General features: G+C 33.4%; 4 protein-coding genes and 2 long non-coding RNA genes across 9 annotated transcripts; 4 read left to right on the forward strand and 2 right to left on the reverse strand.

The window, feature by feature from the left end:
• The first annotated feature begins 253 nt into the window (after positions 1-253).
• On the forward strand, positions 254-1,969 carry LOC124447106 (peroxidasin homolog pxn-2-like). Its single transcript, XM_046998002.1, has 4 exons — positions 254-358; positions 576-980; positions 1,143-1,517; positions 1,700-1,969. The coding sequence occupies exons 1-4, from the start codon at positions 256-258 to the stop codon at positions 1,732-1,734; spliced, it is 918 nt and encodes a 305-aa protein (XP_046853958.1). The 5' UTR covers positions 254-255; the 3' UTR covers positions 1,735-1,969.
• A 578-nt stretch (positions 1,970-2,547) lies between these two features.
• On the reverse strand, positions 2,548-6,952 carry LOC124445068. Of its 3 annotated transcripts, none has more exons than XM_046995780.1 (5): positions 6,804-6,952; positions 5,399-5,498; positions 4,433-4,568; positions 3,385-3,526; positions 2,548-2,944 (listed from the first exon to the last, which is right to left on the reverse strand). In XM_046995780.1, the coding sequence occupies exons 2-5, from the start codon at positions 5,493-5,495 to the stop codon at positions 2,855-2,857; spliced, it is 465 nt and encodes a 154-aa protein (XP_046851736.1). In that variant the 5' UTR covers positions 5,496-5,498; positions 6,804-6,952; the 3' UTR covers positions 2,548-2,854. The 3 variants fall into 3 exon arrangements, with proteins under 3 accessions (XP_046851736.1, XP_046851737.1, XP_046851735.1); XM_046995781.1 differs by having other exon boundaries at positions 6,566-6,900; XM_046995779.1 differs by lacking the exon at positions 6,804-6,952 and having other exon boundaries at positions 5,399-5,785.
• LOC124445065 lies at positions 4,742-13,981 on the forward strand. Of its 2 annotated transcripts, XM_046995774.1 has the most exons (18): positions 4,742-4,864; positions 7,416-7,626; positions 8,283-8,354; positions 8,585-8,745; positions 9,614-9,754; positions 10,222-10,350; positions 10,532-10,591; positions 10,922-11,070; positions 11,150-11,272; positions 11,386-11,532; positions 11,659-11,790; positions 11,857-11,927; positions 12,066-12,126; positions 12,388-12,477; positions 12,561-12,664; positions 12,764-13,121; positions 13,454-13,791; positions 13,913-13,981. In XM_046995774.1, exons 10-17 carry the CDS (start codon positions 11,454-11,456, stop codon positions 13,750-13,752), a joined length of 1,194 nt encoding a protein of 397 aa, XP_046851730.1. In that variant the 5' UTR covers positions 4,742-4,864; positions 7,416-7,626; positions 8,283-8,354; positions 8,585-8,745; positions 9,614-9,754; positions 10,222-10,350; positions 10,532-10,591; positions 10,922-11,070; positions 11,150-11,272; positions 11,386-11,453; the 3' UTR covers positions 13,753-13,791; positions 13,913-13,981. The 2 variants fall into 2 exon arrangements, with proteins under 2 accessions (XP_046851730.1, XP_046851729.1); XM_046995773.1 differs by lacking the exons at positions 4,742-4,864; positions 7,416-7,626; positions 8,283-8,354 and adding an exon at positions 7,673-7,831 and having other exon boundaries at positions 11,650-11,790.
• Positions 10,426-14,346, reverse strand: LOC124445071. The gene is made up of 2 exons (XR_006948095.1): positions 14,260-14,346; positions 10,426-10,968 (listed from the first exon to the last, which is right to left on the reverse strand). It is a non-coding gene; the product is annotated as an uncharacterized LOC124445071 (long non-coding RNA).
• Positions 13,757-16,266, forward strand: LOC124445067 (telomere repeats-binding bouquet formation protein 1-like). Its single transcript, XM_046995778.1, has 5 exons — positions 13,757-14,142; positions 14,290-14,526; positions 14,852-14,939; positions 15,119-15,225; positions 15,700-16,266. The coding sequence occupies exons 1-5, from the start codon at positions 13,924-13,926 to the stop codon at positions 15,880-15,882; spliced, it is 834 nt and encodes a 277-aa protein (XP_046851734.1). The 5' UTR covers positions 13,757-13,923; the 3' UTR covers positions 15,883-16,266.
• A 1,679-nt stretch (positions 16,267-17,945) lies between these two features.
• LOC124445073 lies at positions 17,946-18,843 on the forward strand. Its single transcript, XR_006948096.1, has 2 exons — positions 17,946-18,312; positions 18,613-18,843. It is a non-coding gene; the product is annotated as an uncharacterized LOC124445073 (long non-coding RNA).
• The last annotated feature ends 57 nt before the right edge of the window (positions 18,844-18,900 follow it).

An 18,900-nucleotide genomic window follows, 5' to 3' on the forward strand; every position in this document is an offset into this window, starting at 1 on the left:
ACGAGCCAACTAATGCGTATAAATTAAGTTTGGGAATGATGTCGTTCACTGTTTTGCACCGACATCTTTGACAGCCTTAAATTAAGAAAAATGTTTGAATTTTAAATCCCATGGAATAAACCTCGATAAAAAATCAGTGTTTACCTTGTTGTTTTAGATGTTTTGGTAAACGGTCGACAGCACCCCTTGTTTTCCACTTTTGGATACAGCAGAGATGTATTAATTTTACTCGCTCAAGTGCTGCTTGTCCAATCGATGAAAAAACGCGAACAAGTGAACGAGCTTACTGCGTTTGTTGATGGTTCACAAGTCTATGGCTCAGAGAATGAACTTGCAAAAGAGCTACGAAGTTCTGAAGGTAGCCACATATTCTTTTCAAGAACTTATTTTCATGGGAGAGTGTATTTTGACCAATTCATGTGCTTGATATTTTTCATGTGATTGCACCAGCAATGATTTAAAAACTTTCTTGAGAGCTCGGTCTTATAGTCTTATTCAACTTTATTTTTTTTGTGCGGTAACTTAAGGAGACTTTAATTGTTTCTATGTTTCTTTTCATACAAATAACCATGCAGGTTTACTTAATGTCACAAGAACTGAAAGAAATGGCGATCTTCCTCCACTGGCTAATATTTCTGCCCTCGAGGGACCGTCAAGTTTGTGTGTTGGTGTTGGGGGATGTTTTCTGGCTGGTCTTAGTCGAGCTAATGAGCAGCTGAACTTACTATCTATGCACACGTTATTCGTTCGTGAACACAACAGAATTGTAAAGAAGTTGGAAAAACTTAATTCACATTGGGATGGAGAAAAGAAGTGTCAAGAAGCAAGAAAAATGGTTGAAGCTATTTTACAAAAAATTACATATGAAGATTTCCTTCCTCTAATTTTGGGTCCAAACCCTCTCAATCCATACAAATTATATCAACCTAATGTCAATCCATGCATCTTTAATTCATTTGCTACGGCTGCCTTTAGATTTGGTCACAGCTTTGTAAGATACATCTTTGATATCCTCAACAAAAATTTTGAACCCATAGCTGATCCTTGAATTTTTAACAACGCCTTGATAAATAAACTGGAAATTGAACCATTTCTTCTTGAACTTCTTGCCAATAGCTCGCAGTCATTTGATCGTAAACTAGCAAATGATCTCTTGGAAAACTTGTTTGTACGTCCTAACTCTCCTGGTTTGAATTTAGTGGCGTTGAACATCCAACGAGGACGTGATCATGGCCTTCCAGGATACAACAGCTTTAGAGTCGCTGTTGTTGGACCAACTGCAAAATGTATTATCCAGAAACAAATGGAAGCTCTCAGAAATGGCGATCGATTCTTTTATCTTAACAAATTTGTTTTCTCTTCAAAACAATTGCGTGAAATTGAAAAATCTTTATCTCGAGTTTACTGTGACAACCACCGGAAGAAAATCGTTTCTATTCAAAGGAACGCTTTCTTGACTAATCAACAACGGATAACGTGCGAACGAATTCCTAAACTTAACGTTAGGATGTGGAAAGGTACAAACGTAGCTAGTTTTTGTCATTCAAATTGTGGTAATTCATCTTTTTGTTATTGTTTTTAAACGGCTATTTATATAATAAAAAAAATAGAAAACATTTTCTGTTTTTGTAGCGGGGGTCTCACATTAAATTAAAATGGTGTCTTGTATGTTCTACAAACTTTAATTATTCTTTTACAGATTCACAACAAAACTACGCTGGACGATTATCTTGATGCACTGTAATGGGAATAAATGTTTGAAAATATTTTACAAAATGGATTCGAGTTAGAAGTAGTTTGGTCATTTGAATCATAAGCAGTATATTTTATGAGTGCTATATCCTTTGCATATACCTGTATATAACAATATAGTTCAGACTTTCGATTTGTATTTCTATAAGTATCAATTATAATTATATTTCACGTGTATCAAAGACAAGAATAAAAAAGTATGCTTCAATGCAATAAATGAATCGTTTCTTCTTCCTGCATGCATGTAATTCTTTTGCGATTCTTGCTAGACTACAGTTTCAGAACCAGAATGTGAAAATGAGTTATTAATTGTCTTCAACAGCTTATAGTATTTTCAATCTATGTAGAGATTCGAGATCCCTCACAATCTTTACATGAACATAAAACACAATAAATACAATCTGATGACCAAAAATTCCTTTTCGATTGAGAGAATCATTCACACACCATTGACATTGTAATACTATAGCTACTTTAAGGTTAGATTGTTATTCCACCCATTGTTTAAGGCATTTGAAAACTTTAAAAACAATTTCTACGTACAAATATAAATTGATTTTCGTTTTGGTGTTCATTTGTCTTGCCGGTACGTTTAAAAATAAGAAAAAATGGCAATGGCAGTTCTTGGTCATCAACAGGTGTAAGCTAATTTTTATAAACATCATGAAGTGAAAAAGTAGTTTCTGGATAAACATGCAAACCTTAATTCCTGTACAATAATTGGTGACTGACTCGTGTATTACATGGGTTTATCACAACAAAGCTGAGCAAAAAGTGAAAAACAGCAACATCGTATTGCCTACATTGCATGCACACATCTTTAATAAATGTACAATTTTAATTTTTCATGGTCTTGTCACAAAGTTAATAAGCTACACCTGTAAAAATGTGCAACGCCCACGAAATATATAAACAAATTTTTCTACAAACTACTTACAACAATCAATATAAAGTATTTTTATCAAATTAAATATCTTTAAGTCTATGCTCTGGAGTATACGAACTTTATAAATTATAATTATTTTACGTGTGCAACATAAAATATTTTCCGTCTAACTTGGACTCAACTGCGTGTACTTTCATCATCAAGTAAATGACTTTATTATTGATTTAATAGCTCTTTTGACGCCGTCTTTCGTAACTGTACTTGAGCGAATTCAGGAGGAGGTGATAGATAACTGTCTTCGTCATTCTACATATATCAACAAACATTACACACGACAATATATAATTATCATAAGCATCATTACACTTGCAATGAATATCATGCACTTTTTTGTACTTTCACATGTTTTCCCCATGTTCCATTGAACCTTACAAACTATATGGATATGAATAACAAAGAAAAACGGTAGCTACATTTAAAGCAAGGCCAGCCTACCTTAAAACCATGAGCGTACGTTTTGAAAAGTAAGGGAACATACTTAATACTTAAAATAGTGAAGGTAAACGAGTTGTTATTTTAAATTTGTTTTGCGATTCAAATTTCAGCAAATTTGCCGAAGCAACTTATTCGTGAAGCGCAAGTTGATACATTAATGTCCAATGCAATGGACATTGGGCAAAGTTGGCATCATTTTGAGGTTTTTCTACGTATTCAAAAACATCCACACAATCTCATCGAAATTTTACCTTTTCGACTTTGAGTGACCTTTCCTTCAGCTTGTTCGCTAAGTCTTTGTCCATTTTCTTCGTATTATCGTCATCATTTGCCTTTTTATTTTGCATATTACGCCATACTTTGTCGAGCTCGTTATTTTTTAGTTCTATACCTCTGAAAAAATGTTTAAAATACGAAGATTTGTTAATAGAACAAGACAATGGACATATTTTTGTTTAAAATCGAACTTTAAGAAAAAGTCTTTCAAATAAAATAATCAATATTTCTTTGACGTTGAAATAAATATTGACAAGTCTGGCATCTTCTTTATTTAATCGACGATGTCAGGCACAGTCGGTCTTTGGTCTCGTTAGTAATATAGGGTGCATCAAAACAACTTCAACTCTTTGAAATCAGCCGACGTTTAGAATTTGCCCTATTCAGCACTAATTTACCCCCAAAGAGCCGTAAACGCTATTGAATACAATAACACATACGAATTGCGGCTAGCAGACTGAGAAAATTGCAAATCTCTAGCATGAAATTCCTTTCAATTGCGTTTTTACGCTCACTCCCGAATCATCAAAATTCATAACGTGGGGGATTGAAAGGATTGTAGTTTTTTATACACCCTGTACATTGCCGTGTGTAGCTACTAGACAAGACGAGACTTCTTAAAATGAAATAAAAATTACACAGCCAAAACCATGCATCATCCTTGGAGCTTCGTTAATCCATAGGGGGGCATTTTTTTATCTAGATCTTGTGCCATGCATTGTGTCTGCACATTGCTTTAGTAACTGTAATCTGACAATTAGCAAAGAATTTTAAAAGTGATAATTCGATATTACAAAGTAATATCATAAAATAAGACGTTTCGTTCGGGTCGCCTGAAGCTCTCGTTATAGATAAAGTTCGTGATATTGCTAGGTGATAATCCTTCCCTTTATATTAATATTGCCTACCGTTTATAGAAGTGTACTTGATGTGAACAAAACATGCAAAGTTTGATGGCGATAATTGGGATTTTAGTAAAACAAAGTGTAATTCGGGTGGATCATCACGAAATAACATCCTTACCTTTTTTGAGCAAATTTAATATCATGAGTTAACCGTTTCATGTTTTGATCATCAGGTAATGGCATCTTAATCATGTGCGGCTCCATGTAATTTGGCTCAGAAAAATCTTCTGCCGATTCACTGGGGTGATTGCGAGCTATGATAAAGAATTTTCAGTAAATAATGACGTACGAGGTACTTAGCATTCCGGAAAAGGCGAAATTTTCTTTTTGTATGAGCCAATGCGCGGCGAACACAAATATATGAATGTCTGTTACGTCAACACACATTATATACACTGCACAGGTGGATTGTGGAACATAATTCAACAAGTTTTACAGGATATGTTAATCGCTGTCTCCGGGGTTTTAAATAAAAGTACATAGTTTTTCAAAAAAAGATGATGAAATGCTAATCGGAACAAACGCGAGTGGGCTGGAAATAATAACAATGGTAATTAGTGATTGTAAGATTGATTGTAACTACAAAAAAGTGTGATAGTCAAACTACAAATCAATAAAGTCATGCGTAAATCACATTTCTCTTCCCACAACGGAACTTTACACAATGCAACGGAACGTTACACAAGCATACACATATCACCATATATAGCCAAATATCAGAAAGCAGCGGTGAATGTCACGTGACCTTAGACAATGCCTTTGATACATCAGCAATGTCACATGCAAACAGCAATGGTCACATCACTCACATGGAAAAGAAAAAGTAATCCTTCAAATTCATTTTTATAGATTATTTGTATTTTAACCGCAAGTACATTGATATCAAATGAGAAAGTTACGAAATGAAAAAACCTTCACAGAGCATTGAATTTGCATGCCAGCCAAGTAATAAAGATATTAATCAACACAAGTAATTTGACCATAACAAATTATAACAAATTAAAAGTATATTTCAGCTGAAACAATACTGTGATAGTCAAAACAATTATATATATATATATATTTTCAAAACAATTTTGTGTACCTGGTAATCTACTGGCAAAACCTGGTTCTTCAGATAGCTTCTGGGCAGTCAAAGAGCAAAGGCCATCTTTCTTGATGGACATACCTGTAGCCATCATTATCTTCAAATGATAACACATAAATGCATGTAGTTTAGCTGTCTGAATATTTCTTTCAACAATGGTATCCATAAACAAAGTTTTGTAAACACACATATCTTATTGTCACACAGCAACAAGGGTTGGTGAAAAAAATATGTTATGAATAAGTAATAAATAAATTTGTCATATGAATACACAAATATTTAAAGAAAATAAAACTAATGTAATAAAGATATGACAGTGATTCACTTTAGACAGTAGTTGCATTTTAACTTTTGAAATAATAAATAAGTGATACTTTATTGTACCATTTTCATGATTAAAAACCATCTCTGTTCAAACCATCTATGATTAAAGCCATGAAATTAAGTGTAGTTATAATGTTATTTTTCAACATGAAATACAAAATATGATTTTTTAAAATCACATGAAATTCACAAGAGTACACTTTGCAAATCACAAGAAAATCTCATGTCATTCATTTCATACACAAAATTTAGAATGCCAAAAAATACACACAAGCTACACTTTTTCCGCATTATCCTCAAAATTATATGTAATTTATCAAAATGAAACATTTAATTAATGGTGACATTTTTAAATGTACGTCAACGCCGAAGGTGACATAAAAAAATGAAGTTTAATGACACAGTGGGGCAGGCACGCCAAACAACAGCGACTGAATTGAAGACAAACGTAAAGAGTTATACACACTATAAAAGGACAGAATAGCTTAACACAACAATTTCAATTTCAGATAATACTATAGTCACGAAACTCATGTACGTCTAGCTGATTCAAACGAAGCACATAATTTTTTTTGAATAAAATTCAGGTTTAAATTGCTATCACAGTCTATGTCTACATCACGGTTTTCATATTACTCACAATGGCATTTGAGCATATTAAGTGTTACAACGCAGATTTTGACCTTGAGACAATACAGAACATATGTTCAACAGAGCACGATTCAATCGATTTTAGTCGGTGGATTTATATTCAAGAGATCTGAGTTTGTTTATTTACTTCGTTGTTAGAAACATGTCTAAAACTACTAAACGGAACGAGAATAATATTTTTCCATTTACCTTTATCTTTGCTTGAATAAGAGCTCGATAATATTCAATACCTACTATAGTACTTTTGCCTGCTATAATAAGCTGTTACTACATGTTTCACATATTCCCGTGTTTCAAGTCCAATTTTACGGTTCTACCCATGTTCTACCGCTACGTGTAATTCAATACGGCTATCAAATACTTTGTCACGCGAAACTAAATTATGTATGTTGAAAGTGGTGGCAAAATAATGATTCTGTAAACTCACTCGAGAGTAGAACTTGGTAGGTTGTTCCCAATGACTAACTTGAGCAAACGCAACAACGAAGACAAGATAGCAAGTTTATTAGCAAGGAACAAGAGATTTGCATAAAAAGACATGCAATTCCCACCACCTGGCGTGTAGCAACTGACGCGTATCGTTTTTGTTTGTCATTTAATGAATTTTTTGCACGAACCTTAACAATCAGCACGTGATGATTTGTGAATTTACACGAGAAATCACAAATTTTGTCACGATGTAAAGATTTGTTCATGATATTTCACATCTAAAACTAATTGTCTGCTTGACAAAAGAACGCTGCATTCCCTGTTTTCACGAACTTATTTAAATTTGAAACTTATCTTGAGCAGGTATCTCACCTGTATCTTGAATGCGTCAAAGATTATGATGCAGACTAGTGTTGCTAGTTGGAAACATGCATCTCAAATTGTACAAACGTTGTTCAAGGTAGAAACGGTACATGAGATCGAGAAAAGATTGTTAAGCTTTTCTCTGTTTTATTACTTTAATATTTATATACAACATTTGCTAAGGAAATTTGTAAAACAAAAAAAAGAAGACAATCAAATGATTTTGTATATTTTCAATTAATTTTAGAGTTAATAGAAAAGAGAGACAACTAGCTAGAAAAGAAATTAAGAGAAAATTCTTTACTAGATCTGACGACTTTTTAAAGTACATTAACATTTGGATTCGAAGCGAGTGTAAGTAGTTCCCAGGGCCTTCGCATTTTTTGGTTATGCCCTTATTTATGGGCGGGAAGTAAAATAAAAACAAACCGAAAGAAAAGCTATGGTCTATGAAATAGGTATGTTAAATACTTTCTTTTGTTTTATCTGTAGTGAAAGCTGCCATAATAGTACATGCTATTGATGGACGTAAATATTTTTCATCAATTATATGTTTTTTGGAAAAACTTATCCTCAAAATTGAAGTTTTGTTTTGTTTGCGAATGACAAAACGTCAAAACCACTGGCTAAAACCCTCCTAAAGCATTGATATCTGTGTTGTTTGTAAGTTGTTTTATCTTTTGTACTTTTCTTGCTTCCTCTCAATCTCAAAGTATAATTTTGTTGAAGATTCACTATCTGGTTGACATATGAAGCACTTTAATGTAAAAGTTGTGGGTTAGTACTTACTACTTTGTGATCAGCAAATTGTGGTATTTGGCCAGTTTGCATGGTGGCTTTTAAGACAGGAGAAAGCTGCCTTCTGGGGAACTTTCTAGCATAGTGCATAGAGAATCACTCAAGTTGTTCAATGAATTATGAAATTAGAACTTTTGTGGAATTATCTACACCAATTTACCTTTAAATGTGTTTTTTGATATTTTATACTACGGATTGTTTACCAGACTGGGAAGTTTTAAACTGAGTAACCAAGATTTGAAATTTGCATTCCTATTTTTTCTTGAAATTGTGAGATCTTGGGTATACATATTATTAAAACATTTGTCAAATATAGACCGGATATGTGCACCAACACCAGCAACATTTATTTTTGCATAGAAAAGCTACAGAATTATATTCAAGTTTGGTAAATAACTTTGAAATATTACAATTTACAAACCTATATAAACTGTGTTAATCATTGTATTTAATTAGACACAAGCAAGGGAAATGTATCATTGATATGTACTCTGCCATATCATAGTTTTATCAATATAATGTACATGCTGTTTCTGGTTCTGTGTAACTTGCACTAGCTCTTTCACTAATTTTCAGGTTTGTGATTTTCTATAATGCATGCAGAAATTATCTGTTTAGGTGGTTTGTTCTGTAAATGGGGGACCAAAATAAATGTGAAGTTGAAGATAGTCTATTTGAAGATATAAAACTGTTGATTGAAACAATCAAATATCAACAAGATAAACCAGAGCTTCAAGAACAAGCCTTGAAGACAATGGCATCAATTCTCCATACACATGGTAATTTTTGTTGTGTAAAGCAAAAATCAATTGCTTATAGTTATAACCTAAAATAGTGGCAGGTTAATGCATTGTCATAAAGTAGTATGTAGTTGAAAATTGCTGATTTAAAATATCAAAGCATTTGTTTTCAAATTTGCATTAATAGCACTTTGATGTGATCTCGTTTGGAAGTTGTAATTGCTTGACATAAAAGTACATTATATTAAAGCAGTTTTAAATAGTTTCAGTACTATCTTGTGAAGTCAAAAGCTACCTGTTGATATTTTGCTTGCAGATATCTGCCCTACTAAATATTAATCAACACGGAAAAATGCAAGTGCTACTTATGTACTGTTGGTGAATATTAACCTTGTTTTTGAAGTTTAACTCTGATATGTCATCTAGAGCTTAAGTGGATGCTGTTCTATGTTTGCTTCTTTGATGCAGTATAGTGTACTTATTATAATTTATGGGTATACACAACCAATAAAACACTGCACTAATTTAGTTCAGTAAGTTGTCCTCAGTGGCAGGCACTGGCGGAAGACAACCCCCCCCCAATAATTTTGAAAGATATAAAATCTTGCACCAAATCCCTTAAATCACACCTACAGAACACAATGGCTATTTTAAATAGTAACTATTTCAATGACTTCTGTACTGTACATATACCAGCAGATGCATTAAACTTGAGTGTGTAGGATTATGTGTACAAAGGAATCATTAAATTAAATTTCTGGAGATTAAATTTTAAAAGTATACCATGGCATGCTCTGGAATATCCCTAGAAATCTCATGCTTTGAGGAAGAGCCCCCAATATTTCATGAAGTGTCTCCTCTGGTTGCCCTTACTGTAGTCACTAGCAGTTTTTCTGGCCAATTTTAGATGAAGGATCGCGCTTTTTACTGCAATTAAATGGACTGGACACTGTATTGAATGTTTTCAATGTCTGCAATCAAGATCATAAACCAAACTCGCTAAAAGAAGCCTGTCTTCATGTACTGTGTGCTGCCTGTGAAAATAATGGTAAGGATCAAATAAGACAAATTAAAGATGAAAAACCTTGAGCATTAGCTATCTACGACTAAATATACTGCATGAAGTTCATTTTATCCCTTCTCTGAAAATATGTCACCAATCACGGCTATTAACCAAAACTTTCCTTGTTTTCTCAAACAAAATCGTTATGGATCGAGGACTATCTCATTAGGAAAAATGTGGCTGGTTATGATCATACAATTCACGACTGTTTGATAAATACATAAGAAGTAACACCTTGTTGAACTTTCCTTGACAAGGTCATTTACATCGAGAAAGTTTACACAGTTCGTCACAAATTAATCCTTGTGCGTACACATATGTACATATTACTACTGACTAAACTTTTTATCCGTGTAAGAAGCAAGCAGTACTGGTTCATACGACATGTTTTTTACAGTTTTTTTCGCAAAGGTGGTTGGTGAAATCAGATTGCTAACGTTATTTCTCAATAGGTACAGTTCAAAAGGCACTATGTACTGAAAAGATCTTCGTTTTGCTCAAAACGCTTCTCGCCAAGAAATCTTCGTTGAAATTGAAAACGTTGTCATGTTATCTATTGATATGTTTAATACGTAATAATGGTGGGTTAAACTACCACTTGTATGGTATGACAAAATTAATTATGCTTTTCAGGATTGATGACATTGATCTCGATATTATTTGTGATGCATTGAATCGTAATGCATGTGAAATATAATAGACAATTGATTTATTTTTCTAATCGAAAAACTGACGAAATACATTTTATATATACTCATTTAGAAAAGGCCAGTGTTTAGTTCGAGAAACAAAATGCTTAGAAAAATTGAGCTATCTTTTCAAGTAAGCTAAATTCTGTCAACTAATTTCCAACTTGTTTTGTCGTCATTTTGACGTCGGTAGAGCAACATCTACTCTATATCCAAAGGTTTTCAACCTTGGTTTCGTCGATATCATTTTGCTTTGCTTGGTACTTTCTTGAAAAATTGAGAATCTTCACCTTCCTTGGTACTTGCTTGAAAAATTGAGAATCTTCACAGTGCTTTTTTCTAAGAATGCGTTCTTTAGTAGACATTGTTTTCATGATGTTTTGCCCTTCGCAGTAGTTGTGGTTTTCATATTGTACTTCTACGTCTTGGAGTTTTGACAATATTTTCAATCTATTATTTTTAGAGATGCTGCATTTCCATTCCACTCACCCCAATCTTCCAACAAGCTTCCTAGAATTATTTCATTTCAAAACAAGGAAAGTGAAGATTATACAAACTTTTGGCAAACTGTTGCTAATGCTCTTTCAGTCAGTATTAATAACCCACAACGAAGTATGTAAACTTTCGTGCTGTTATTCTAATGTACGTATGTATTCGACTATTTATTTAGTATCGAAATATTTTTCTTCAGGAGAAAATCAGGATTATTGTTTGCGATTGTTTCCAGTTGCAATTTGTTATTTAAGAAAGTGTGATTCCTCCCTGGTTCAAACAACAACTCTTACTTTTCTCACCAATTGTCTATCTCATAACAGTAAGTAAACTTAATTCAATGAACCTGCAATATTTATCATTTCCAATGAACCATAGCTACAAAACAAATTGTTTATCCCTTCTTTTTACCTATATTTGATATTTTTCGTTCAGATCGTTGCCAAGTCAGCTTTCGTATTGTTGGTGGCCTAAGAACGCTATTTGACAATTTCAACAACGAAATGCTTTCCACTGACCAGGCCTCATCCTCGCTACTAAAAAGCTTGATGCTTACCATTGAAGCAGCTGTTTGTGGAAATGGTTTGTGTAGTATTGATTATGTAAACTAGATCATAATGCTATAGAAGAATATTTTAAAGAGTTCGATCAACCTATCAGATAACACTAAATACTAATTCCGTGCTGAAACGAATGCAGTACATTTAGATTTAGCTCGTGACAATGTTGCCGAAATGAAAGGAGTGCCCCTTTTACTGAAATCTCTTCACTCGAGTTTTTTATCGCCGTCATTCAAAGTGCAGTGTTTGATAACAATTGCAGCATTAATTGAAGAATGTGGTGAGATGATCTGGCTCAACGTAAACTCTATAGCTCATTATTAAAGTAGTATGATTTGTGTTTCAGAGCCAAGTTGTGAACAATTTGTTTCAAACAATGGCATGTCTATTGTTGTGAAAATACTTGCAGAAAGTCAGGTGATTGTACTGTGGCTTCAAAACTCGTGGTTTATTGAATTAATAAAACACTTCATTTGGTCTGAATTGTTTGAATTGGAAGACAAACGTGCATTCTTTAACTATTTCGATCTCTGCTTAACACTTAATTTTCTTTAGAATTGCGAAGAGCTACAGAAATCGGCCATTTGCGTATTGCATACATACTTAGAACAAACAAGTAAGTAACCTTGGCCAAAAAATTTGCTTATCAATATCATCTGCCATGCTACTTGAAAGAGGCCAAATTGTAATGTGAAGTATTTTAAATCTGTTTAACTGGCTTAAGCAGCTGTGTTTCTAACTAGCTAAATGGTTGATTGACTAATTGGATTGCTAAAGTTTTCTACGTCGCAATGCGTTAAATTCTGCATGACCGCATAACTGAAATGATGAAATTTGCTTCTTCATTGTTATACCTGGTTTACATCTGTTATCTTAGAATCGATGCCTGCACTTTTGATGAACAATGAATTTAACGCAAAACTTTCGAGAGGTAATGAGACTAAAACGTATAAAGATACGTTTTCAGGTATACGAAAGTTTGACCTAATTTTTATGCATCATTCCGCATGTATATTTGTAGTAAGAGGTATGTTCGTTTATTCTGTTCAGCTGATGTTGAAGATGAAAAAGTGACGGTCAGTTGTGTTGCAGATAAGATGGAAGATTTAACTAACGAAGTGCGAATTTTGAAGCAGCTCTTTACTTCCAAAGAGGTACATTAATGGTAAAATATGTTTGCACAAGGGATTGGATCGCATAAAATGTATTTCTAAGCTTAGAGCTAACATTGTTTTCTATCTTGTTTCTTTTAGAAACTCATTCAAAAGCCTGTTGCCGCTGATATTGTGAAACGTTTAATGAAAGGGATAAACTTACAAAATGATTGTGCTAGGGATGAAGACAATCTTGAACAGATTACAGAAATAGTTGAAGACATTGTCATCGGTGTTTCCTCTTCAACTTCACAAAAACAAATTTCTCTTGTCGAACCAAAAAAACGCAATGAAACGGCAATCTCGCACATTAACGAAACTGGAAATTTCAGAGAAATTTCTCCTTCTCGAAATGAAGATTTTCTTGAATTAAATAGCGTCCTGCCAGTTGATAGCACACATTCGAAGGCATGTAATAAAAATATGCATAGTTCTAAAGTTGGTGACCGCATAGATGGTAAGTGTATAAACAGTGATAAAGTATCAACAATATTTAGCACTTCCGACATAAATAGCCATTTATCTACAAACATTCATGTTGATAACGATCACTCATGCCAAGTTGATGCCCAAGAGAAGGAAGTATGTGAGCATCAGTTATCCTCTCAAAGCTCTATTTTGACAAAAAAGATAGACACACAGAACAATAGAGTAGCACCAACATATGTTTAAAATACAAAACAATAAATAAAAATGAAAGCATTGCTTCTGTTGAAGACAGTTTTGATGATGATGGTTTGATCAATAAGACCATTGACACAATTAATGCTGATAAATTCTCTGATATAGAAGTTATGGAGATTGCAAAAAAGAATTCACTCATAAAACCTGGTGAAATGCAAGATAATAATCCCAAAAGTCCTATCGATAGCAATGTCACTTGTTTGAACGTGTCGACTCATTTTAAAAATATGGATACCTCTTTTCACAAAGACAGTATTTCTTGTTGCGAATATCCAACAAATGATCAGTCTTTATCACAAATGGACACCAACGAAGTTTCATGCTTAAACTCTAATGTTGACAACAGTGAAATTTTGGTGAAAGCTTGTAAGGAAAGGAGAACTGATCTTGGAAAGAAGCTTTGAATGTTCTTAGCAGAAAATGTCGCAATAATAAAAAAGTCGGTAAGGTAAAAAGGTTGTGAAATCTGGTGATTTAGTGGTACAATTTTAAAGTCTGGAGATTACAAATTCTTGCTTGTTTGAGCTGTGAAGACAAATTTTACAGTTTTAATTTTGGTTTCAGCGTTAGTCAACATGAATGAAAGTATAGATGCTGTTGTGGCGTTGACGAAACTTAAGACTGCATGCATCACAAAGAAACGAGAACTTGAAATAGTGGATGAAAAGGAAGAATATTGCCCAGAATCTACCAATATTGCTGAAAACATTGTTGATGAATCAAAAAAAAAATCAGAGCTACCTCAACCAAAAGTTGTTGAAAGAACGTATGATGTTCCAAACACTAAAAGAAAGGTGAAAAATTGACTTCAGCAATGTTCATGCTAAAATCCCATATTTTCACAAATCTAGCTTCATCACTTATATAAATCTGCCGAACCAAGTATTGTCACACAAGCTATATGTGATTACCTTTGTAATAGCTGTCCCTCTTTTTTTTAGGTCAATAAGGAATGTCTTGGCTGTCTGTGTGATTTTACTAAAGTCAACAGTCGTAACTTCCTCAGCAACATGCGCAGTAATCCTACGACGTGTTCTGAACATCGTCTATTTGCCATAAACATTGCCACTGCCCGAAGAAGATACCATAAATACTTAATGACAAAAAAAGAATCGCCGAACTTTAATTTTGTGTCATCTCCAAAGATGAATGCTCATCATATCAATATACCTCACGAGGTAGCGTCTATATGATAACGAAGGTCGTTGCTCATTTCTATCCATGATTTTGCATACAACAATGTGTACACTTTATATCTTGATTTTAGAAAAGCTTTATCATGCTGACATATTTATTACCAACGATGAATTACATCTATCTACTTTATATATATATATACGCCATTAATGTTTATGAATTAGGCACATCCTGTTATATAGGATAAGATGGATGACGTACAAACGTCATCATCAGATGTCCTCTTGTAATTGAAATAGTATTAGCTATGTGTAATAGCGCACGTTTTTCTTTGAATCAAGACGTTTTGTTTGCTTTTTTTTATAGAAAACGGGCAGATCTCATCCTGAACAAAAAAATGTACGCCGAGCAAAAGTGCCATTTTCTACTTATGAAATCGAAATACTCAAGAAGGGTGAGTATATGATCGTTTTGTCTTGTTCTTTCATAATTGCCAACGAAAGACGTTATCAATTTTGTTTTCTAAATTTTTCCCAATTCATATTGGAAATTGAAGGATTTTTTTGCGAACCTTGTGTACGCCGACCTTGAGTTCGCCGAAGTATGTTTATGTGATACCTATATTTTATTAAGGCGTGGAGAAATACGGTCCAAGGTTCAACCTTATCGAAAGATACTGTGAATTTAGCACGAAACGCTCTGCCAAAACATTAAAACAGAAATACGAAAGTTTGAATGTGGTACGTATCGTGAAAAATCACCATGAATTTAGCAACGTATTTAATATTTTATTTATATATTTTATAAGGTTTACGTCATTTAAAGAATCATATTAGTTCATGCAGTTTGATAGCTATATCGGAAACAACTTTCTTCCCTTGCAATGTTTATTTCACCTTGTCACTTCATTACACGCTCACCACGCGTATGACGTGATAACGCGATAAACGACTTTTCACGCCACGTTTTGACGTAAGCGCATGAAGTCGTTTGTATGCTTGTTATCATGTCCCTTGATTTTACGATATCTTAAGCTTGACTTTTAGCTAACCAGAAGCCATGAATTCTTTCAAAAGAGAACATTCTTGTTTGAGATTGTTTGTCCTTATATATAAATGCGAGAATTGTTTCAAAATATAAATGTTGGGAAAATGTTATATATTTCATTTTTGGCTGTAATTTGACTGATCAAGATATGGAATTGTTATATTTAGCCATATCATGCAAAAAAGAAAATGCGCTGTCCATTTTCCCTTCAAGAAGAAGACAATTTAAAAGCTGGAGTCTCGCGATTCGGATATAAATGGACATGTATTATGGAGCATTATGAATTCAAGAAGGGTAGAACACCACAGAATTTAAAAGACAAATGGCGGAATTTATTAAAGTCCAGTTGAACTTTAAATTTTATTTTGCAAATATTTGTTCACAATTGTATGTATATTCAAATTATGTTTTCAATAATACGTTGTTAATGATAACGATTCACTTTTATCTCATTTTTGTTTTTATGAGCTATACACCATACAATACAATTAACGATGAAGCTAAAGGATTTGGTTTTTGGCAAATTTGACTACTGCAAAAAAATTGAATCCTGATCAACAGCCTTCAGTTAACGTAAAAAACGAAACAATGGCTCGCTACAGCCGAAAATTTAAAATATTACAACATATAGTGAACTATAAGTTCACCTTTATTTATAATGTTGTTCTCTTTAAATTTATATTTGTTGCAAGTTATATAGTTGCCATTTCAATAAACAAATTTTAGTCGCCAAATGAATTCAATTGTCTTGCCGAGCAAAAGTTTTTTGACATGAAACTTAGTTGAATAAATATTTGTGGGTTGTGTATCAACACAGAAAAAAATTCGTGGCATCTATAGATGCTCAGTATACTGAGTGGATAACACAAATGTACAAACAATTTAAAATTTATTCTTGAATTTTCCACTGTCTTCACTGCGATAATTCAATTCAGATTTCTTGCACTGTACTTATTCTATAGCTACTATTGCATTAATCACTCTTTCTACATTTGACGGCTAAAATCTATGAATTGGGATGAGATTTTTGGTCGTCATTTTAGAAGTCGTAGTTGGCACAGCGTGCAGATCACTCAAGAGACTTTGATGATGTCTATCAATAATAATAAATAGAATTCCTTGCGTACTATCTGATAAAACCTCTCCGATTTGTCGTATCAACTGCTTGTCATGAACACAAATCAATAATAATCAAAACCCTCGGGATTCAAAATGATGTGATATAAAAATTACTTTTGTTGATTTGCGGGTTTTTCAGTATCTTTTACCACTTGCACGTTTAGTGATGGTCTAAGTAAAGCGGTTTTGTTTGTTGTGAAACACGGATGGGTAACTGTAACATGGATTTGAAGATAAAACAGAAAAAGATAATAAAAATGGATGAAAAGATTAAACAACGGTGAGTCCATAAAACTTGCATGGATCAGTGGACTGAACATGGCATGACCAATGACCACTGGCAGGACTTAGCTTCTTCACCGGACAAAAAGACTACATGAAGTGTTCCTGCCTTGTCTTCTTGAGATGAAATAATTCAATGATGATTTTTAGTCAGTGAAAATATATTTTCATTCCTTGACGATATTTTCATGTGACAAGAATGTATGCATTAGAAAAAGATGCTTGTTTGTTAAATATTTAGACATGGCGTTGTTGTGATGACGACTACATTTTCTGAGATGAACAATATTGCGTGTCTATTTTACACGGTGAGCTTGCAGCAAACAAAGGCAAGTGTGAAATTGTGTTGAAACCCTTGGAAAATAATTTGCCTTGAAAATGACTTTTGAAATTTTAGTTATTATGAAATCGTTAAACGTTTATCTATCAGTCATCTTAAGCACTTCTAGACCCTTCCTACAGTTTTTTAAAATCCCTTTAAAGCCTGTTTTCATGGCAAAGCTCCCCAAGAATACCTTGCAGTGAACATTTGAAATATGTGTACTATACACCATATTTATGATGACGTGAATGTCGCAAAGATCATTTTAATACATTATCGTTCACAGAATAGCCTATAGAATTAATTTGAAAATATCTGAGCGAACAACGCTGCATAAATGCTATTCTCGACGTGTTTGAAAACAGCTGATCGACTTGTTTTGGGTGTTACCTCCATTTCATTCTGGAAAAAGCCTTGTGCTAAAGCAAGTGCATCAATTCGTCGCACTTCTGCATTCTTTCTACAACTTTCTTCCCACAAATTCCGCCAGTCATTTCTTCTCATATGGCAAATATTATTTTTACGATGTAGATTGAGCCGCTAACTTTAAGCTTCTTTCTCCTGTCTTTAAAGACACGTGTTACTATTTGAATAAAGACTAGTTCATTCTGCATGTAACAACAGAGAACCGACGAGTAGCAACAATTTTTGTGAGTACTATATCAAAGGATTAATTTTTCTTGCTTGTTCATGAACGCAAATGCATGAAGAGTTCGTGGCTTTGTCATATTTTATTAATGTTTTAAATCGCTCAAGATCATCTCGTTTAAGAGTTAATGCCCTCTAATGACTACAGGGAATAAGCTTTTGCATAAATAAACGCTTGTAGAAATGTAGCTGTGTCTTCAATTTATGCGAAAGTTCAATTGTTGCTACTTGAAACCACAGCTCGTTCCCATATGTCGACAGTTGCGGAACTGTAGTAAATACTTTCACATTATAGTTAGCATGAAGATAACACAGACTTCACAGAATAACAGATGAACTATTGTTACTGTACCTTCTTCGTTTTATAACTCAAAATTCACGTCAACTGCCATAAACTCAAATTTTTGAAGTATGTATAGCAGTTATTCACTTATCACAAAGCGAAAACACTGCAATGCTTGAAATATCAACGTCTCAGTAACGGCTCTTCAAATATTTTTGCGCAAAATTCGCAATATACTTGAATTTAGTGGGATTTCAAAGAAAATAAAAAATTCTCTTGAGACTACGTTGAAAAACGTTAATAAAAATGTTCAACAGCTATTTGTCTCGGATAATGTTTGTCAAAGTTGTCTTAATAAATATGTTAGATTGATTGCTTACAGATTATCAAACAGTATATACATAAAGTAAATATTTTTTTCAACAGAGTTGGTCAGTTTATATTCGACCAACAGATGGCAAGACGCTCGTCCTAAATGCTTGTGTCAATTCATTGAAGTGAATAATGGTGAACGGACTTTATTAAGTACATGAAATAAGGGACCGAACATTATGACTAAATTATTGGGAACAATATTATAATAGAGTAGGTCTACCGAAACATTTCTAAAATCAAGAAGATGCAGGTGTAAAATAAAATAAAATATACACGAAGCAATCGTTATTTTAATCAAGTAAAATTACTTTGACATAGTATTGCATACCAATTTAGTTT

The sequence above is a fragment of the Xenia sp. Carnegie-2017 genome, unplaced genomic scaffold, assembly GCF_021976095.1.
Source record: "Xenia sp. Carnegie-2017 unplaced genomic scaffold, XeniaSp_v1 HiC_scaffold_22, whole genome shotgun sequence".
NCBI classification, from domain to species: Eukaryota; Metazoa; Cnidaria; class Anthozoa; order Malacalcyonacea; family Xeniidae; genus Xenia; species Xenia sp. Carnegie-2017.

What these genes read in the sequence shown, in the direction of transcription:
- LOC124447106 (XM_046998002.1), top strand. Translation starts at nt 256, where the DNA reads ATGAAAAAACGCGAACAAGTGAACGAGCTTACTGCGTTTGTTGATGGT. An exon ending in TACGGCTGCCTTTAGATTTG is followed by an intron (nt 981 to 1,142) that starts GTCACAGCTTTG and finishes ATCGTAAACTAG; the next exon opens with CAAATGATCTCTTGGAAAAC. An exon ending in TAACGTTAGGATGTGGAAAG is followed by an intron (nt 1,518 to 1,699) that starts GTACAAACGTAG and finishes ATTCTTTTACAG; the next exon opens with ATTCACAACAAAACTACGCT.
- LOC124445068 (XM_046995779.1), bottom strand. Translation starts at nt 5,591, where the DNA reads ATGTGTGTTTACAAAACTTTGTTTATGGATACCATTGTTGAAAGAAAT. An exon ending in TTTTGCCAGTAGATTACCAG is followed by an intron (nt 4,569 to 5,398) that starts GTACACAAAATT and finishes TCTTTATCATAG; the next exon opens with CTCGCAATCACCCCAGTGAA. An exon ending in ATTAAATTTGCTCAAAAAAG is followed by an intron (nt 3,527 to 4,432) that starts GTAAGGATGTTA and finishes ACATTTTTTCAG; the next exon opens with AGGTATAGAACTAAAAAATA.
- LOC124445065 (XM_046995773.1), top strand. Translation starts at nt 11,454, where the DNA reads ATGCTTTCCACTGACCAGGCCTCATCCTCGCTACTAAAAAGCTTGATG. An exon ending in TACATACTTAGAACAAACAA is followed by an intron (nt 12,127 to 12,387) that starts GTAAGTAACCTT and finishes CTGTTATCTTAG; the next exon opens with AATCGATGCCTGCACTTTTG. An exon ending in GTATAAAGATACGTTTTCAG is followed by an intron (nt 12,478 to 12,560) that starts GTATACGAAAGT and finishes TATTCTGTTCAG; the next exon opens with CTGATGTTGAAGATGAAAAA.
- LOC124445067 (XM_046995778.1), top strand. Translation starts at nt 13,924, where the DNA reads ATGAATGAAAGTATAGATGCTGTTGTGGCGTTGACGAAACTTAAGACT. An exon ending in TTCCAAACACTAAAAGAAAG is followed by an intron (nt 14,143 to 14,289) that starts GTGAAAAATTGA and finishes TCTTTTTTTTAG; the next exon opens with GTCAATAAGGAATGTCTTGG. An exon ending in ATATCAATATACCTCACGAG is followed by an intron (nt 14,527 to 14,851) that starts GTAGCGTCTATA and finishes TTTTTTTTATAG; the next exon opens with AAAACGGGCAGATCTCATCC.